Source organism: Cyrtonyx montezumae, unplaced genomic scaffold (assembly GCF_038088225.1).
Source record: "Cyrtonyx montezumae isolate F1298 unplaced genomic scaffold, pur_monq_1.0 scaffold_20, whole genome shotgun sequence".
In the NCBI taxonomy this organism is placed as follows: Eukaryota; Metazoa; Chordata; class Aves; order Galliformes; family Odontophoridae; genus Cyrtonyx; species Cyrtonyx montezumae.
This window is the reverse complement of record NW_027071937.1, coordinates 1778672-1798011: the sequence shown is the minus strand read 5'-3', so window position 1 is coordinate 1798011 and position 19340 is coordinate 1778672. Positions and strand designations below refer to the sequence as shown.

The 19340-nt window shown below is 54.5% G+C and overlaps 1 protein-coding gene across 1 annotated transcript in view; it reads left to right on the top strand.

Moving 5' to 3' along the window:
- DAB2IP (DAB2 interacting protein) overlaps positions 1–19340 on the top strand; it is a 115476-nt gene that overhangs the window by 74244 nt on the left and 21892 nt on the right. The window contains 3 exon segments of the mRNA XM_065737262.1: positions 10414–10567; positions 13453–13551; positions 15648–16202. Of these exon segments, the coding sequence (XP_065593334.1) occupies positions 10414–10567; positions 13453–13551; positions 15648–16202 (808 nt within the window).

The following is a 19340-nucleotide window of genomic DNA, read 5'->3' as shown; positions in this document are numbered from 1 at the left end:
GCTGGCACAACAGGCAAGAACAAATGTAGGTTTTGCTTTCATCTGTCCAAGGGAAGATGAGATCCCTCCAGCCCTGTCTGCTCTCTGTGCTGGGGGGCACATGGGAGCTGATGTGTGTCCCCACCGCAGCACAGCCCTCAGGCACAGTGGGGAGGGCTGGCAGCAAGGACAGCGGGCAGGCCTGGCAAGGGGTGTGACACTGCCAGGGTGGGTGGCAGGCAGGAGGAAGGGCTGCAGCTCCAGAGCGGCCACACTGCTCAGCATCCTCTCTCAGTGACATCACTAACCCAGGATGAGGGACTTTGTACTTCGGAGGTCTGATTTAGCCGTGTGCATCTTGCTGGCCCCATGGCTGGCTCTGTCCTGCAGGTGCCAAAAGGCACACTCCATGGAGACTTCCACGTTCACAAACACATCCAGAGCCTTCAGTGAGCTCCCCTTGGCTCCGATCAGAGCCAGGTCCTCCCTCCCCTGCAGAGTGCAGTCCTGGCTGTGCTTTGAAATCACAAACCGTGGCCGTCCTTGGACATTGAGCAGCCTGTGCTCCCACCTTCAGGAAGCCAGGCCCTGCCCTCCTGCCCGAGCTCTCACAGCTGGCTCCTCGGAGCAGCTGGCAGCCGTGGCACTGGTGTCACAGCCCACGAGGGAGATGGGCACAGAGGGGCACAGTGAGAGCACCGTGCCTTCCTTTCAGTCTGCGTGCTCTGGGTATCACTGCGATGCTTTATCTGCTCTCGCTGTACAGAGATTTGTATGAAATCATTTCTAGTCCATTGAAGTACTTTTCAGAGATTAATCTTTCAAAGCATTAGCATTGATTCCTGCATGTGCGTGCCCTCCTCCAGTCTATATCCGGGGGGAGATGCATTATCCGAGTTGGAGGAAAGCTCACTTGTCCTAATTTATTGAAAAAATAACTTTAGGTTTAAAATGGGGCTGTCATTTATGAACACAGTTCAATCTGTTCTTCACTCCTGAGTCTTTGCTCTGACCTTTTCCATATCTGAAATACTCAGGGCTGCGCGCTGTGTTCATTAGTTTAACTTTTGGGAGGGAGCAGCAGGTGTGGGCTGTGGATAAGGACCACGTGCAGGCTTGGCTCCGTGCTTATCCACGTACCCCTGGCAGGCTGCAGCAGCAATTTAATTTAGGGCAGTGCCAGGATTTGTACTTTTTATGGGGTTTTTCACAGTTTATAAGTTTTAATAACAGTTTTTACATCGGCTCTGGAAGGAGCTGCCCCTGGCATTGCGTGAAGTACACAGTGATGATTCTGGCACTTGTAAAGATGAGCTGGAGAAGCGACGCAGTGCATCCATCCCAGCCCTGCAAAGGGACCCTGCTGAGGGAGGCTGGGACAGCACGAGGGGCCTGGCCAGGGTACAGGGAGCTGTGGGGCTGGGAGCTGTGGGGCTGCAGGGGCTGTCCCAGCCTTGCTGCAGGGCTGGCCCCCAACCTCTGGGGAGAAACAAGCAGCTCAGCCTTGGTGGAGTGACAGATGTAGAGAGAGCAGTAAAATCAGGGAGGTGATCTCTAAAGATATCTGTCCTTCTCCTGCCTGTGAATCTGGGGGCAGATGGGAACTGCAGTCAGGACTTGTTGGCTTTCTAGTGTGAAGGTTCTTCCTGAGGTCAGGTCCTGGCAGGTGGGACTGCGTGGCTCTCCCTGCTCGGGGCTTTGGGATGCTTTCAGGGTGGCTGTGGCTGTGTGCAGAGGTGTGTTGCAACTGTGTCCATGTCAGAGACTGGAGCTGGCTGTGCAGAGCATGGAGCAGGGGACACCTGGCTGTGCAGAGGGGCTCGGAGCTGCCAGCAGTGCCACAGGGCTGGGAGCACCACTGCCAGGCACTGCACTGCCCTTGGCCCTTCCTGCTGCCATCCACATCCCATTACAGCAGGGAACGCACACTCTGCTGCGTGCACGGGGCACAGCCGTTCTGTGCCTTCCAAGGGCCGCTGTCCCAGCAGTGCTGGGAGCAGAGGGAGCAGTGCCTGCAGTGCAGTGCCCGGTTACAGCTCTGAGAGCTCCAGAGAGATCACCAGCTTCAGCCATGTGAATCTCATCCATCTGAAAAGCAGGCCCCCTCGAGAAGGGTGTGTTGCATATCCCTGTTAGGATATATACACATATATCCCTCTTAGACACCAGTGTCTGTCCTTTTTTAAAGAAGAGCTCAGCAGAGCGTTTTCCCAACTCCTCACTGTCGTTATACAATTTTCATTGATTGGATTTTGTTTTTTTAAGAATGTCATTTTGCTCCAGAACACCATTCAGTCTCCAAAGTCAGTTATAAGCCTTTAACTGAGGCCGTTACACGTGCCAGCGTTGCTGGATGGAAGGACAGATGAAGACCAAGTGCTGTTTGGATGCTAAGACATATGTGCATGTCGGGCCCGAAGCCGCGCGCTGCTGGCACCTCTGTGTCACTTGGATTTGAAATTCAAAACCTGAGTCCTGCAGACGCTCCTTGGCTCTCAGCTCTGGGAGTGCTAAGCAGTTCTCTGAAGCGCGACTAATAATGCAGAATGATATTGGATGTTTGCGGGAATGGGACTTCACAAAAAGCTTTATAAAAACCTGCAGCTAATAGCAGCGTTACGTTGTAAATGAAACCCCCAGGGGGGAGGAGGGCGGCTCAGTGAGAGTGGGGTTCTGCTGATGAGCATTACCTTCCTAAGGAAAGTCCAGTGCCGGTTCAGGAGAGCAGAAGGATGAAGCCAATTATGAGCAGAGGGAGAAGTTGGCCGGCCCACATGCTCTGTCTGGCTGCTATGAAATACGGAGTACCAGGCAGCATTACTCAGAGGTTAGATATTCCTTCCATGGGGTATGGAGCCTGCCTGTGCCGCAGGGCTCAGCATCAGCTGTGCTGTCTCTGGCCGTCGAGCACATTTTAATAAAGAAGGTGAACAAATCTTTTAATACCCCATAAGTTTAGTTTTGCCATCGTTCCTGTTGCCAGCAGGGCATGGCTGGGCTGGGCCCTCCGGCCTCACCTTAACTCTGTGCTGATGTGAAGGACACAGAAGGCAAACAGCCGTGCTCATGGCAGGGCAGCTCAGCCGCTGTGATGAGCGAACACGGAGCATCCAAGGGCAGATTCAGTGAGATCTGTACGTGCTGTGATGGTGCCATAAGCTACAGAATGTGGACTGAAACGTTTTCAGCAGAGGCCCACAGTGACAGTGACCCCCAGCTCCAGCAGGCAGCTGTGCAGCTGCAGCACACGGTGCTCGTGCAGGCAGAACTGCCCCACAGCAGTGCTCTTTAGGACATCCTCGGGCTCTTGTTCTTCTTCTAAGCTTTTTTGACCCTTTCATTTCTTACTCTTCAAGGTCGTCAGGGAATTTGGCTGAAAGAAGCGTGGCTGTAAAGGACCGGCTTCACAGCCAATAAAAGTGAGGGCTATCCACCTGCGAAGGGGAACTCCCCGCACACAGCCCGACCGGGTGGGAAACGCAACGAGCAGAGCCTGTGCTGCCCAGCACGTCTGGAGGCCAAACACACGTGGTTTGTGCTCTCTGCTTCCTTCCAGATTGTCTTAATAACGTGTCCAAATGTGCAAAAGGAAATACTCCAGAGCTGGGCTGCAGCGAGGAGTTGGGTTCTCTGTTTTCCTGCTGCCGTCGCTCTCCACCCGCCGCGTGTGTGAGGCTCATTCCAAAGTTCAGGTTCTGCATTTTTATGCCTTGCCAGAGAGATAAAGTGCTCAGTAAAACTGTAACTTGACCTTAACGCTGTGCTGCAGTGAGGGAGACACTGTGCCGAGGGGAAAGAGGGCAGCAACGCCCGGGGATGGCGGATGGGGACACGGTGACGGCCCAAGGGCTCAGCAGCGCTGAGCAGCAGCCGGGCTGGCACGTCCCGAATTTTTGCTCCGCTCCACAAAGGACCCCTGTGCTGCTGCTGCAGATCTGAGAGTGAAACGATTGACTGAAGCTGCCTGTTATTATTTTTGGCTGCTCCAGCCATGTATCAAAAACCTGACGCTGGGTTGATGCTGGTGCCCTACTTTATAGAAGCCTTGAAAAGCAGATCGAGGACAGCGAGCTTGTCTTTGTGCCTGGCATCTGCCAGCAAAGGGTGAGCGAGCTTCAAACCGCTGCCGGGGGGGAGAGGGGGGTGGCAACACGCGCGGCTCCACGTGCTCTGCGCGGAGCTCTGCCTGCGGGACGGGGGGGGGGGGGGGAGGCAGTGCCCCGCGCTGCCCGTCCCGGAGGGCCGACGGCTGCATCCCCTGGGCGCGGCGGGGAGCGGCCCACCCCGCAAGGGAGAGGACCCCGCTGGCATTAGGGGGTAGAAGAGCTCTGCGTTATCCGTGTCCAACATGATTGCCGCCCTTCCTTTGAGCTTTCGGGACCCCGCAGCCCCAGCTCTGCCTGCTGCTCTCCCCTGGGGCGGTGCCTGCCCAGCCCCGGGCCCCGCTGCCCCCACACCGCTCCGGGGAACCACTCCGGCATCCGTTTAACGAGGGACCCCTTCCCTCCGCTCTCTTTTTCGCCCCGATGGCGACCGGCGGTGGCTGCCAGGTGCACGAGCCGGAGGATTGACGGTTTGCTGCAGACACGGACGGTAGCCTTTGAAAAGTGGAAAAGGAAGCGGCCGTAAATAACAGCCGGGGGACGGTGCCGTGCGGCGGTTTTTCATTTACTCGATAGCCCCGCTTCGTTCTCGATGAGTAATGGAGGCACCCAAATACGCCCGGACGACAGCAGCAGCCCGGCTCCGGGCGCGGGCGGGGTGAGGACGGGGCTGCCGGGAGCAATGCCGTGCCGCTCGGCCTCTGCTCGGGCCGCGGGGCGGCCGCACTTCACCCCCCCGGGGGCAGCGGTCCGCCCGAGCCTCGGCCGCAGCCCGCAGGTGGGAGCGGGAGCCCGCGGGCCATGGCTCGCACCGGGTGCTGCTGCAGACGCTCCTGCGTGCTGTGGATCGCGCTGCTGCAGAGGTCGGTGCCCGCCTGGGCTTTGCGATGGGGGAAAGGAAAGGGACGCGCGCGTGGGGGCGGCGGAGCGAGCCGGGAACCGCCGCGTCCTCCTGCCCGGGGCTCGTCCTTCGCGCTGGGAGCGGCGGGGGGAGCGGCGGCGGAAGGAGCGCAGCGCTGCGGCACCAATAAAGGCTCCCGGAGCCGCAGGGCTGCCGGGCTCCGCCGCGAGCGAACCGGAGCGGGGCACGAGGGCTGCGGTGAGCCGAGCGGGGCCGGGGGCCGCGGGCAAGGGCCCGCGCCCGCTGCGCGCGGAGGGGCGGGCGGGCAGCGCGGGGCGGGGCGGGGCGGCCGTGCCCGCGCCCGAGCCCATCCCCGGCGGCGGTTCGGGCAGGGCCGGCTCAGCCCGGGCTCCGGCGGAGCGCTCCCGGAGCCGGCGAGGAACGGGGGGCGGCGGGCCCGGGGCGCTCTGCCCAGCTACAGCGCAGCCAATCCGGCGGGCCCGGCAGCGGCGCGGCTGCCGAGCGGGGCGGGGCGGCGGCCGGAGCGCGGAGCGCGGCATGGGGCGGCCGGAGCGGAGCGGGGCGGCGCGGCGGAGCCGGGCCCGGAGGGTGAGCGGTGCGGCGGGGGCGGCCGTGTGTGTGTGTATGTATGTGTATGTGTATGTGCGGACGTGTGTTCTCGCGTGCGGCGCAGCTCCGGGAACGGCCGCGGGGGTCGCGGGCTCGCGGTGCTGTCTCCGGGTGGGTCCTTCCCCCCCTCCTCGGGGCCGAAGCCCGACCCGCTCGGAGCTGCCCCGTCCTTCCCGGCCGCGGTGCACCGCCGGAGGCCGCTGCGGCTGCGAGCGGGGCCGGGCCGCGTTGCGCTGCGTGCCTGGAGCTGCAGCCCGCAGTCCGCTCCCACCCCGCGCCGAGCGTTTATTTTTAGCAGCGCTCCGTCCATGAGTCTGCGTGTTAAGAATTTGTTTTCATCGTTATTTATTAAAACATCGGCGCTGCCGTAGGCAACGGGCCGCGGCTGCAGAGCGGGCTCGCCACTTCGGTTTCGCTCGCGGTTAATCCGGAGGGAAAGATCCCGCTTTGCTTTTTCCTTCTCGGTCCCATTCCGCCTCGTGTTTCCCGGAGCGGACCTCCTCCGGCGGAGAGCTGCGGTGCCGGCGGGGCGGGCGGGCCGGGCCCGGGGCGCCGCTCGGCTGTGCCCGGTGCCGTCGCACCGCGGGCGCTGCGCTGGGCTCGGGCTCCGGGCGGTGCTCGGTGCCTCCCGGTTGTGTCCGTTGTCTGCAGACGCTGCGCTGTTGGCAGATGCCGGTTCAGGCTAACGTGGTGAGGAACGGTCGTGCTTTATGTAGAGGCGCTGATTGCTGCCGAAGGAGAGAAATGATGGTGCCAGTGTGGCGTTCGGGAAGGAGGGAGAAGTTGCTTCTCTGTCGTTTTTGGCTGTTGAAACTCAAGCAGCGTTTTGGACCCCGTGTGTTTCTTGCTCTCGAGCCGTTTTGCTGCTCCTGTAGTTTCCCTCCTGCTGTGTGTTGTACTCGCAGCCCCGTGCTGCTCACACCAGACTGCTGAGCCACCCAGGGCCGCGCACGGCCGTGTGGCATAGGCTGAACATCACTCAGCCCCGTGCTGGAAAGAAAAGAGAGAGAAAATGGAATCCGGTCGGGGCTGCTGGAGTCCTCCTGAATGTAATTAATCTTGCTGAAACTGAGAGCAGCCTGGAAACAAGGGCAGGTGTTAATAAGTTTAATTACACGTCAGTTGTGCTGCTTGGTGAAGGTGTTGTGTTCAGCACGGCTGTGTGACACAGCCAGCAGCCACAGCTGCCCCAGCACCCCAGTGCTGCTGCACCTCCTGTGCCCCGTAAGCAGTGGGGTCAGAACGTGGCAGTGCTGTCCTGGCAGGATGTGTGCACGGTGTGTGTGGGGACCTCAGCCACGTGCTCAGGAAGGAGCTGTGTTTGCTGCTCCTCTGAGAGTGTTTGAGCTCTGCGGTGCTGCTCCTCTCAGTTCTTCCCATAACATCACTTAGGTATTTATGTGTTAGATGGGAGCAATGTGCTCTGTGGGGTGAGGCATTAGGGAAGGAATGGCTGAGAACTGTGGCTGTGCTCGGGAGGTCAGTGGGAGGCAGCTCTGTGTCACATCCGTCCCTTTGAGGTCGGGTCGTACCCTGAGCCGGGCGCTGCCAGCAGTGTGGGGCCGTTCCCACTACAGAGTGGGGCCTGGGATTTTGACCTCTGACAGCTCCTGCTCCCACAGCAGAACAGGAGGAGGTTTAAGAAGAGCTCGTAGTCAGCAGCTGTGTTGCTTCAGGCAGGTGAGGTCCTGAAGTGCGGAGCAGTGGGGCTGCCCCTCAGAGAGCTTGTCTATACAGGATGGTGGTTCTGGACGGAGGCTGAGCTGAACACACAACTCCAGGATAGCCCTGTGTAGACAGGCCCTGAGTATTTCCATCCCTGCAGCCTTGGCCATGGATATCTGTGTGTCTGCTCCTGAGGGAACGCGGAGCCCGTGGTGCCACTGCAGCCAGGGACAGATTCTGTCCCCACTGCTGCGCTGCACCCCACGGTGTCAGGGGAGGGGACGGCTGCTGCTCCTGGTGTGAGTGCTGGGCAGGCCTGGTCAGCCCCACAGCACTTGGCACCCCACTCTTGTGGTGGCCCACGGTGGGAGCAGCAGGGTGGGAGCACATCCCTCTGCTCAGTAATGGTTTATGACTTCTATTATTTAGAGCAGCAATCCTCTCTCGTTGCTCTCGGGCAGTAAACCTCTCCCTTTAATAAGCAGAGCCTGGCTGCCTCTGTGTAGGGCTCTCAGGTCAGTGCCAGTAGCAGTAATGTTATTTCTCTTTAGAACTAATGTGTTTTATGAGATTTTTTTCCCCTCCTTCATTTCAGCTGAACTTTGGGCACGTAGGAAGGGATTACGATAAAGCCCATGGCAGAAGAGCTGCCTGTGCTGCATGGAAGGAGGGGTTCCTGCTGTGAGATGTCCCTGGGCAGCTGGCTGTTCCCACCATAATAAAACAAAGGTGGAAGAGCTGGATCTGACCCGCTCACATATGCCGGGATGGTGCTTTATTATTATTTCTGTGCTTCTCAGCAGCCCTCAGCCACAGCAGTGTGCGCTGAGCCCTCTGCACCTTAAGGACGGTGGCAGGATGGGCTGGGGTGTGGGGGCTGCAGGGATCCGTGTCCTGCCTGGCCCTGGGTGAGGCTGAGGGGTCCCGGGGTGGGCAGTGCCCTCTCCCCAAGCTGGGGACAAGCTGCGGCCTTGGCTGGGCCGTCCCGCCTGCGGTGCGTGGGAGCCGGGACAGAGACAGCAAACATCTCCCAGGAAGCGGCTCGTGCCGCGGATGTCCTGCTCCTCACTAACAGCCATGGGAAATGTTTTCTCCTCTGGGTCAGAGCGTGAAGATGTGAGGACTGTGTGTCCTTCCCCACACCCCCTCCCTGCTGCGCTCCCCAGGGCCGGACCCACCCGTGTCAGTGGCACCAGGCCTGGACTGGGAGTACTGGGAGTGCTGGGGCTGCCCTGGGAGCCCCGGCAGAGAGACCTCAGCCTTCCTGTGGGATTGTGAGCAGGAGCCTCTAATGACTGGCACCTGCTAGTGTGAGGTTACCCAGAGGTGTATGAGGAGTATGGGGGGGTAGAAGTAACTGTTGAGTGCAGTGAGAGCATAATGTGTCCCGAGAAGCTCCTGCTTGGAGGTTTGTTGTGCTGCACATCTGCACTCCCACCCGTGGCCTTGCAGCTGCAGTAATTCTGGATGAAAAACACCCTTGGTTTGTTTTAATCTCAACAAAAAATCTGGTGCCAGCATGAAGCAGTCCAGCTCGGTGCGTTGCAGCGTGCAGTTCCTCAGCTGTAGGTTTAGGTTATCAATATTTATGTATGCCCACACAAGAGTGCAGTCCCAGCTCAGTTACTGAGCTCTTCTAATTCCATCTGTAAATTACAGAACGGAGCCTTGCTGTCAGTGCCCCAGTGCTGGGCTTATCGGGCTGCGGTGCTCAGCACCCGGGGGGACCTGATCCATCTGCCCATCTTAGAGCTCATCTACACTATCACTCAGAGGAAGACGATACGGATCCTTTTCTGTGAAAATAGTGTAAAATTGCCACAAAGTACTGGGAAATGACTGTGCTCAGTTCCTAAAGATCAATTTATTCACAATAGAGATGTGGGGTGAGCGGGCTGCTTACAGAATTGCTAATGGGGTAGAGAGGCTTTTGCTTCTGAGCCACTGCTTCTGGTCCCATGCAGCTGTGTATTAACCCAGGCTTTTTATGTTTGGGGGTGATGGTTGTCCCCTTGAGCAGAGGTGCTGTTGTGGCTGTGGGGGTCTCTGCAGTCCCCTCAGCAGATGCCACCACACTGTCCCAGCCATCTGCCCCATTGGGGTGGGAGGTGTGTGGGGTCTCCTCCATCCATGCCTTTACGCAGCCTGGGCAGGATGACCCAGCTGCAGGTCCTTATCACCCTGGGTCTGACCATGGCCTGAATCCTAGAGGCAGATCTTCCTTGTGCTGTTTATCTGAGACTTGACTTCATCTGTTCTCAAGATTGCACTTGGCAAGTGAGTCACTGGAAGCCATGAATTCTGCATGCACTATTGACATTTCCCTGTGTTTTGGTCAGCTTTGTTCTGGAGTCTGACAGAACTCAATGCATGTAGGCAAAGCAATCTGATGGGGAATATTGGGAGCACTGTTGTTTCGCTCAAAGATGACTGTGCTGAGAATATCTCAGATTGCCTTTATTTCTGTCCTTCCGTGGCTCTGAATAGAGCAGCGTACTCTTTCTGGACAGACAGACCTACACGTGGTCTCTTTGGAAGACCCAGAGTGCTTGCCAGAGGTTTGAAAGGTCAGAGTTAGCTGAGATCAGAGCTTTTGTGAGCTGCCATACATGGGAACATTTTATGTGGTGCAGACTACAGAGAAAGCAACTGCTCCCTCTGCTCTCTTTTATTTTCCCTTTGTGGCTGGCTTGCGTTTTCCCTGGGAGTATCTAGCTATCTTTCTTTTTGTTGGTTTTTTTTTTCCTCCCCCCTTGAGCACTCTGATTTTGCTATAAGAGTTACAGCACCATTGATTGTATTGGCTGCCTCTGCAAATGGTGTGCTGCTTGCTGTCTGTGGGCTCCCTGCTGCTAAATGCTGCCAGTGGGACTCCAGAGCATTTAGATCAATCGATGGGGCTCTCACGGCCTTATTTTCCACACTCTCCCATCCTGGGGTCGTGTGTAACAGTCGGGTGGAGCACATGAGTCCTCAGATTGTTGGTTACAGAGTGAGAACCTGCACACTGCCTGCATCTGTGCTACAGCTGTATGTGTGTCTGCAGGGGGAGAAGGGGCCTGTGCGCAGGCGGATGCTATTCTGGGCCACCTCTTATCTCACAGCAAAATATTCTGCAGTTGTTGCTCACAGATAGGCTTCATCGTTTTTCTGGGCAGGAAAGCATCCCCTGATACGGTTGTGTTTTTCCTCCAGATCCCATCTAATGCCGAGGCTGAAAGAATCGCGCTCCCACGAGTCTCTGCTCAGTCCCAGTAGTGCCGTTGAGGCTCTGGATCTCAGCATGGAGGAAGAAGTGGTCATCAAACCGGTCCACAGCAGCATCCTGGGGCAAGACTACTGCTTTGAGGTAAGGAGCTCAGCATGGCACCACGCTGGGGACTGTCGCTGTTACAGAACATTGCTGCTCCAAATCGGTACACAGAGACCATTCCAGGGGCAGAAAACTGCTCCATGTTTCCAAGGAGGAGCAGAGCCACAAATCAGAGCCATGAGCTCTTTGTGTTGTCACCGCTCGCAGCAGGGCGCGCTCGTGCCACCGGTGCTGGGCTCCTCGTGGCTGTGTTAACAGAGGGTCCGTGCGTGGTTTGTGTTCATGCAGATAGCAGAAGGTGCTCATTTCTGCTGTGTTTACAGAGGCATTATTTACGGTCACAGAGACAGACAGCTTTTGTCAGGGGGAGCGTTGGGGACTTTGTGTGGAAAACTCAAACTTCAGTGGTTTGTGTAAATAAAAGCTGTATTTTGGGGCATTTTTTGCATGGTTGTACACGTTTTGCTGTGGCTCACTGGGTCTGTGCTGGCAGGAGGCGTGGGATGCGTCCAAACAAGCCTGTTGTTGGGTAACAGTGCCATACCTCTTGGGAATCGTCTGTCATGCATCATGGGTGGAAAAGTGTTATTGCTTATGGCAGGGCCTGGATATAGAATTGGGAAATGGTTTTCTTACAGTGGTAAGGAGATCAATACTGGCATTGAAGGGAAGGCAACTTGTTCATATGTGGACATCAGAGTGGATAAAACAGTGTGGGGTTGTGCTGTAGGGCTTGGTGGGGACACAGGTGTTCCTGGGTGGGCAGATGGGACAGAGGAAATTTCTCAGAAATGAACACAGTTGGAAATAAATGAATTCAAAGAGCAAAGAGCTCAACGTTTAAGCAGGTAATGCTGAAACAGTCTTAAAAAAAAGAAATAGCCCCAAACATGAACTGTGAAGTTGAGGGAGTGGGTTGAGATATAAATTCTCCAGTGCTGCTCATTCTCTGTAGAATTGAGCAAGTGTGGCAGGTCAGGAGAGAACGGTTTTGTAAATTATATGGCCTCCATTACATTCCACTCAAGAAAGATAAAATGAAGCTAGATGGGAAATAGATGTGACATCCATAATATGAGAGTTGTTTATCAATTCTGTTCAGCACACAAGAGCAGAGGAAGGGATATGAACACTACTTGAAGAAAGTTGAGTGAGAGGGAAATCACACAAGTCGTGCACTCGAATGGAGGAAGAAAATTCCATTTTGAAGCGAGTTGGATAAAGGAGAGTCATACAGAGAAGAGAACACGTTAATTGCTGTTCAGCAAATCCTGCAAAGGGAGGGAAGAATGCTGGGAAACAAAAGGGACATTGGTTTGTAGCTGATGGTTACTCATCAGTGGGCTCCCGAGGGAAGGGCTTAGGTGAGGGCTAAATGGCATATTGTGTTCATGCCTTGGTCTCGCATCTCCAGAGAGGTTCCTTCAAATACTGCGCTAGGTCAGATGTGAAATGGCTTTGCAGATCTTTCTGGATCTCTGCTGGGTCGTGGGCGGGCATGGCAGTGTGGGGCTGAGCACTGTGTGCTGCATCGTGTACTCCTCCAGGCAGGAGTGGTGCAGCTACACAAGTGTTTTCCCCTCCTCAGTGCCTGAAGGTTGCCTAGGGTTGTTCTGCTTTGCAGAAGGCTTCAAAGTCAGCAAAACTTGCTTTTTTACTGACCTGCTGCGTACTTGGAAGGCAGCAGTTACTTGGATTCCTCATTGACTGTTTTTAAATTGATTCAACATCATCTTCTTTCTCCTTATGAGACCTCCCAGTCAGCAAAATCATCCAGCACCCCTGCAGAGGCTGTGTGTGCTAAGTACACAGCGGGCAGCTCAGCCTGGAGAGGGATGGCTGTGAGTCCAGTCTCCAGAGCCTATTCCTGGCTCTGCTGCTTGTGGGATCCTGGTGACCTGGGGCAGGAGCAGCAGTCAGGATGGAAGGGTTCTGGTCCTGTGCTGGCAGACCAAAGTCTCGTCCTGTTGCACAGCTCATGTCTGTGGGGAGAAAGAAAAGGCTGCTGCAGGGCTGCAAAACCAAGCAGCCTCATCGTGGCCTTTCCTAGAGCAGGGATGATGTAGAGGAGAGGCTTAGCACCTCTGGGAAAGTGGTCACCGTTGCTCACGTGGCCCTCCAGCCCCTGTCCGGCCATCGTGGCTCTGTTGGCATGGGCTGCCCTGGTGTGCCCTCCTTGGAAAGTCACCTGAGTGCTGTGGGTGAGACAGCTCCCTTGTGAAATGGAACTCATCATCCTCTGGTGCTGCACCACTGAGGCTCCTCGTAGCACTCTGAGTGTCCTCAAAGCATCCTGTACTGAAGGCGTTTTAAAAACAGCAAGATTTTATCTGACTTCAGGGGTCACCCATTGTGAGTTTTATTAACAGTTTGTCCTTCCCTTTGTAGTATTCCAGCATATCCACAGTCTCGTTGAGATGAGAATACTCTCTTTATTAAGATAATCAATATCTCGTGAAGATCAGTAATCTGTATGATGCTCAGGTCAGAGCTCAGAATTTCACTCTCCTGAAAAGAAGAGATGGGTGACTTGTGTTGGGAGTTCTGGGCTGAGTCAGAAGGAACACCAAGTGGTTGCACTTTGTCCTTAGTTCATTTAAGGATTTTCACTCTCTTTGCTGTGGAACGTGGTGGTTTAAAGCATCACATGCACAGGGTCCATTATCTTGTGTTTTCTGGTGTGGAAGAGGAGAAGTAATTGGAATTTGCTTCCACGATTATTTCAGTGACATACAGAGTTGCCCTGTCTTTCTGCTGGCCTTAGGGGACTGTTGCTTCATGCTTGGGTAAAGCTGTTTACTTAAAAGTTAAAAATAAATAAATAAAAACAAATCCCTATCACCTTTCCTAACACCCCTACTCCCCCAAATCACAGTCCGCAGTGTGCTGGTCAAGACATAATCCTGTTCCTTTCCCTGTAGGTGACGACTTCATCAGGAAGTAAGTGCTTCTCGTGTCGTTCTGCAGCAGAGCGAGATAAATGGATGGAAAACCTGCGGCGTGCCGTGCACCCAAATAAGGTAGTGGCTCTGAGGAATTGCCTCTGTTATAGCTCAGTTCCTCATTATTACATTTTATAGCCCAGTGCATAGCAGCAGCAGGGGACGTATTGTCATCTCAGTGAGTAAGTGTAATTGTGGGTCAGCCTTTTTCCATATTGCTTTCTTCCACAATTATATTTACAGGAAAGTGCCAATTATTTCTTCCCTCTTTTCTCAGCACACACAGCTTCAGCTTTCGCTGAGACGTGATCAGCCCTCGAGAATCTTCAGCCTTGCTCTGTTACTGATGATACTTACCTGAAGTAGGACTCCCCACAGAGTGCTGGGGCAGATGGCCAGTAGCTGCCAGCAGAGCTAGGGAACTATCTGAGGAGTTCACACGTCACGTTTTCTGACTAGCAGTTCTTGCATTGTCAACCTCAGTGATGGAGACACTCAGGTGGCACATGGCAATGTGCTCTTTGAGGTAGTGGTGGAACATAGCTTTCGCTTCTACTGGCAGTTGTGTGTTTTTATGACCCACTGAGATTGAATGCATCCTAAAATAAAGTCTACAGCTGCGTCTCTCTCTCTCTCTCTGCACTGGAGTTAGCTAACAAAGATTGATCAAGACTCATCAGCTGCAGGATTTCACAGCTGATGAGCTCCATCAACAAGTCATTTTCTGCTGATCAGAGAAGACACAAATGATGGGATCCTCTGAATTCATTCCTTGCATCTGAGACACATAACTGCATTACAGGTTAGCTCTGGACCTGGCAGGCTGCTAACAGAGCCCCAGCCCTCGGTGTCTGAGCTCATTGTTCATCATTCAGCAGAAGAGATTTCCTTCATCAAGATGAGAGCAGCAGAGGGGAGAGGTGGACTTCTGCCCCTCGCACTGTGTTCTGCACATGGAGTTCAGTGACTCCAGTGCCTTTCTGAGCACAGTGTCCTGGTGGGAATAGCCTGAACGAGCTGTGAGGATTGGAAGGTCACACTGGAAGAAAAACCCACGGAATGTGAGGGAGGGAGAGGCACTCAGTGTGTCTTTGACATGCAGTGTTCAGTGGAAATGTATTTGGAAGCGTGCCCTCATCTTGGAACATGCTGCTAGCTGATGGCTAACTTTCCATCTTCGTTTGAGTTTGTAGACAATAAACTCTCAGTGTCAGACTTGATATTTCTGTCAGGAATTCAGTGCTGTTGTTCCTGTGTGTACTTCCTGAACCCACAGTAGCCTGTTGTGGGCTCCAGCAGAGATGGTCCTTCCCAAGCAGAGCAAGCCCTGGTTGCAGTTTCACAAGGGGCTTTCAGAGCAGGCAGGTTGCTGCAGAGCCCAAAAGCCACTGCTGCCAGTGCCCCTGGCTGCTCTTCGGGGAGGTCAGCATTGCTGGGGAGCTGTGGAAGATCCACAGTGTCCTTTGCTGCATGCTATCTAAATGATAGAAATGATAGCAGCTTGGTTTTCTATTTCTGATGTTCTGCTGTGTGACTCACTCTGTCTCCCGTAATTCATCTCCATCTCTTAGCTGGGTGCTCTGGACTTCTGCCCTACAATATTGAGGTTTTGTGAAAGCTTCTTCCCATGTCAGAGGTGGCTGTGTTCTGGCCGTGGATGGGGTGATCCCTGGCTGTACATCAGGGTCCCTTTGTTGTTGGGGTCCCTTTGTTGTTGCTGTGTTGCACTCAAAATTAAAAAATGATGAGAAATGTATTCCAGTGGTGCTGCAGAGCAGTTGTGTGGATCAGGGGGGTGGTGGTGTGAGAGCTGTGACGTAGATGTTGCTGTGCAAAGGCCATTAATCATTGGTTGGGTTCGTTTGGGTCTCTTTTGAGGTCCTCTTGGCAGCGGATTGGACTTGGCCCGTTTGTGATGTGGAGGGGGTTTTATCTTCCTTGTTGCTTATATTAATTGGCACCAGCAGATGTGGAGAGCACGGTGATATTTGGAAAATTAACATAAGTAGCATTATTATGCAAATTCCTGAGAGCCAGTGTTTCCTTAAAATAAAATGTAATTAAGCCTCTGCTCATTTAGCACATCTGAAATAATTAACACCTATCTCCAGTTTTGTTGTGCATGGCTTTGTTTTTCTCCTTGACCTTTCTTTTCCTTGCCTCTTTTTTTCTAGGATAACAGCAGAAGGGTGGAGAATATGTTAAAGTTATGGATTATCGAAGCCAAGGACCTGCCAGCTAAGAAGAAGTACTTGTGTGAATTATGCCTGGATGACGTTCTTTATGCACGAACTACCTGTAAATTGAAAACTGATAATGTCTTCTGGGGGGAGCACTTTGAGTTTAATAACCTCCCATCACTCAAAAACATTACGGTGCACTTATACAAAGAGACTGACAAGAAGAAAAAGAAGGACAAGACCAATTTCATTGGGCAGGTGAACATCCCTGTCAGCTCTGTCACGGGACGGCAGTTTGTGGAGAAGTGGTACCCTGTGGTCAGCCCCAACCCCGGGAAGGGCAAGTCCCCGGGGCCCATGATCCGCATCAAGTCACGCTACCAGAGCATGAGCATCCTTCCCATGGAGATGTACAAAGAGTTCGCTGAGTACATCACTAACAACTACATGGTGCTGTGCTCAGTGCTGGAGCCCTCGCTCAGCGTGAAGAACAAAGAGGAGATGGCGTCTGCGCTGGTGCACATCCTGCAAAGCACGGGCAAGGCCAAGGTAAGAGCCTTCAGCACCCACTGGCTGCCAGGGAGAGGACAGGAGCAGTCTCCTGGGTTGGGTTGGAGGAAGTCATGGCTTCAGTTGGTCTCAGCCATCACTGATACGGTTTAATTTTGCTTTTTTCTTGCGAGCAAGTTGGTAGCATGTGCATTGCTAATTGCTCAATTAGTAAGGAGATCAGTAGGACCCCAGGATACCAAGCTACGTCATTTTTCTCAGGTTCTGGAGGCTGAGGGCCACACTCTTACTCTGTGAATAGGCACAAATGTAACAGAAAGGAAGAAGGCAGTTCTCAGGGATGAAATGTGAGCAGTGTTGGATTAAGCTGCACTACCTGCCCGTGCTGGGTGCTCCTGTGGGATCCCACAGGGTTCCCCTGCTGTGCAGCTCAGCACCCGGCACTGCAGCACCAAACGTGAGCGTGTGCCAGGGGGTGCCATGAGAATTTCAAAGCAAAGTTCACCTCCAGGCACACGTGTCTCTCAAGTCCTTGGGGTCTGTCCAGTTTTCAGAAGGGGCAGCAGTGCCTTGGTGATCTGGGCTGCTCCTAGGGCAGGATTCTCTGGGGAGCTGATGCTGGCCAGCTTGTGAGTGGAGGAAATGCAGGGTCACTGTGTGACCGTCCTTCATGGCTGGGAATTCTGGGCCTGGGAAAGAAGCAAGCCAGGAGGAAGAGGGGGTGGAATTTACTGCAAGAGGTGGTTTTGAGAGCAAGGGCAGAGGAGCAGAGCTGGAAACCCCCTTAGTGGAGAGCACTGCTGAGCACTGAGTTCCACGGGGCGTGGAGGTGGTGCAGGGTGTCCTTGCTGTGTGTCCTCAAGTGTCACAGCACTGAGCATCGGCAGTTTTCTTTGTTAGCATCTCCCTGAGCTCTGCAGCAGGTCTCCAGGAAGAGCAAGATTTCCAGAGCTTTAGCAGAGCAGAGGAGGTGCAAGCTGCTCACCTGAGGGGACCTGTGAGGCTCAATGCTTCCTCTGCAGCCTCTGCTGTTGCCTGGGATCGTGGCAGGGTTTATGGATTAGATTTAATTACCATCTGTTGTACAGAGAAGTGGCTTGGCCTGCTGGATAGGTTCATGGCAGGAGAAGCTCTCTGAGAGGATTGAGGGCCTGCTGCTGCAGAGGGAATGAAAATAGCAGCCCTAAGCCTCCCTGACCCTGGGGACATGCTGCTCCATGGGGACAGGAGCAGCTCGGGGCACATGTGATCCCACTCTTGTAATGCAAGGAGAGCATCCCAGGTGTCCCATCCCTTGCTCCTTGCCAGGGCTTTGCTGTGCTTTGTGGGCATGGCCCTGCCTTCTGCTGGCACCTCTGCCTGGGCTCCCTTTCCCTGCAGCTGTGGTGGCACTGATATGTCACAGCTCTGGCTGAGATAAAGTCCCCAGGAAGGACCCTGAGTGTGGCTGGCACGATTCTGGTGCAAAAGGCATCAAGTGTCACCCTGATCTCAGGCACCATGAGCTGTGTGTGTGTATCTGAGAGCTGTTGTCACTGCTGCTGCTTTTCCCTCCTCTCTCCAGTGCTGGAGAGGCTCAGGAGGGAGCAGGGATGTTTCCAGGCTCATGTCTGTGCCAGTGCTGGAGATCCCAGAGGCTCTGCACTGGGGATGCAGCAAACAGTAAACAGACGTGATGTATTGCCCCTAAAATGGAGCTGCTGCTTTCTCTGCCTGTCATCTGCCATCAGCATTAGCACAGGGTTGAGAGAGCTGTCAAAGCAACAGGAGTTACTGGAGCATGGGAGCCGGGTGATGCCTCCTTCGTGGAGGAGTCAGACAAGCAGAGAAAGGGAAAAACCAGCAACGAAGGGGGAAAAAAAGATGAATGGGAGAGGAGAGCACCCACCCACACCCACCCCGTGTGTGTGACACGACCACGTGCCACGCACCCATCCGGAGTGGGTGGGCTGTGCCCCATGGCGGAGCTCCTGGCCCTGAGCAGGGTTCAGCCCTCTGGGGTTTGTGCCGTGCCTGTGCTCGGTTGGGCAGGGAGCTCTGAAGAGCACAGACGTGGTGATGGGCTGTTGCTGATTTATTTTGCTGATTGAGGGCTTTCTGTGGCTCTCGGCTGCTGTAGGTGACACTAAAGCAGTGATTACAGCTGGAGTGGGAATCAAGTGTCCAGCAGCTCATCTGCGGAGGTGTGGTAGCAGCTGATGCTGTCCCGGTGTTCCAGGTGCTGTTTTCCTGTGGCCATTCACTGTAGGTGCAGTGGCCAGCGGCTGTTAGTGGGGCTGGTGAGAGCCCAAAGCAGGGCAGGGTGTGGGCAGCAGCGGGTAAGGGCTCTGGCTCCATTTTCTCCCTTAAATAACTGCATCAGCCTGAGCTTCCTTTCTTTATCACAGTAGATTAAAAGATGGGAAATGAAAGCAGAGTCCTCCCCGGAGTCAAGAGGCCGTGCTTCCTTTGATCTCTGCTTGGGAAAGGGAAAAGCTTCACCCCTGCAGAGCTGTGCAGGGGTTCAGAGACGATCAGGGTATGGGTGGAAAGCCTGGAGCAGCCACAGAGGTGAGGAGAAAGGAAGGGCACCGTGGTACAGGTGGCAGTGCAGGCTGGGGGCTGCCTGCCCTGGGGGGGGCACTGCCCCGTGTCCTCCCTGTGCTGGGTACTGCCATCTTCCCATTGGCACAGGCACCAGTGTTACCCAGAAGGGTGTGGTGAGATGCCTGACTATTTTGATGTGTTTTGCAGCCCACAGACAAAACACTCAAAGCGATAATTAAAAATCCTGGGTGTGCTGAGCCCTGCCATTAGCCCGGGCTGATGAGGGCTGTGTGATGTGGTTATGGAGAGGCAGGCTGCATCCTTCCCAGAGCAAGATGGGCTGGGATTTCAGTGCCTGCACAATGCTTCCTTTGCTTAGGTCTGTTTCAGGGCTCTCTCACAGCTTTTGCAGCTCAGTTAATAATCATAAATATATAAAAAACTTCCTTGTCCAAATGGTTGGTAGATGAAATCCAGCATCAGACAAAGCTCTAACTAACCAGCTGCTCACTCGAAATAAATATTTATTATGGTGTGAATGGAGTGAAGAATAAACATGTGTCCCTATTTGTTTATGCCGCAAGGATTTGCTTCTCATAAGCAGATGCATTTGCTCCCCACGTGAGGCTGCTGCAGCCTCTGTGCCTCCTG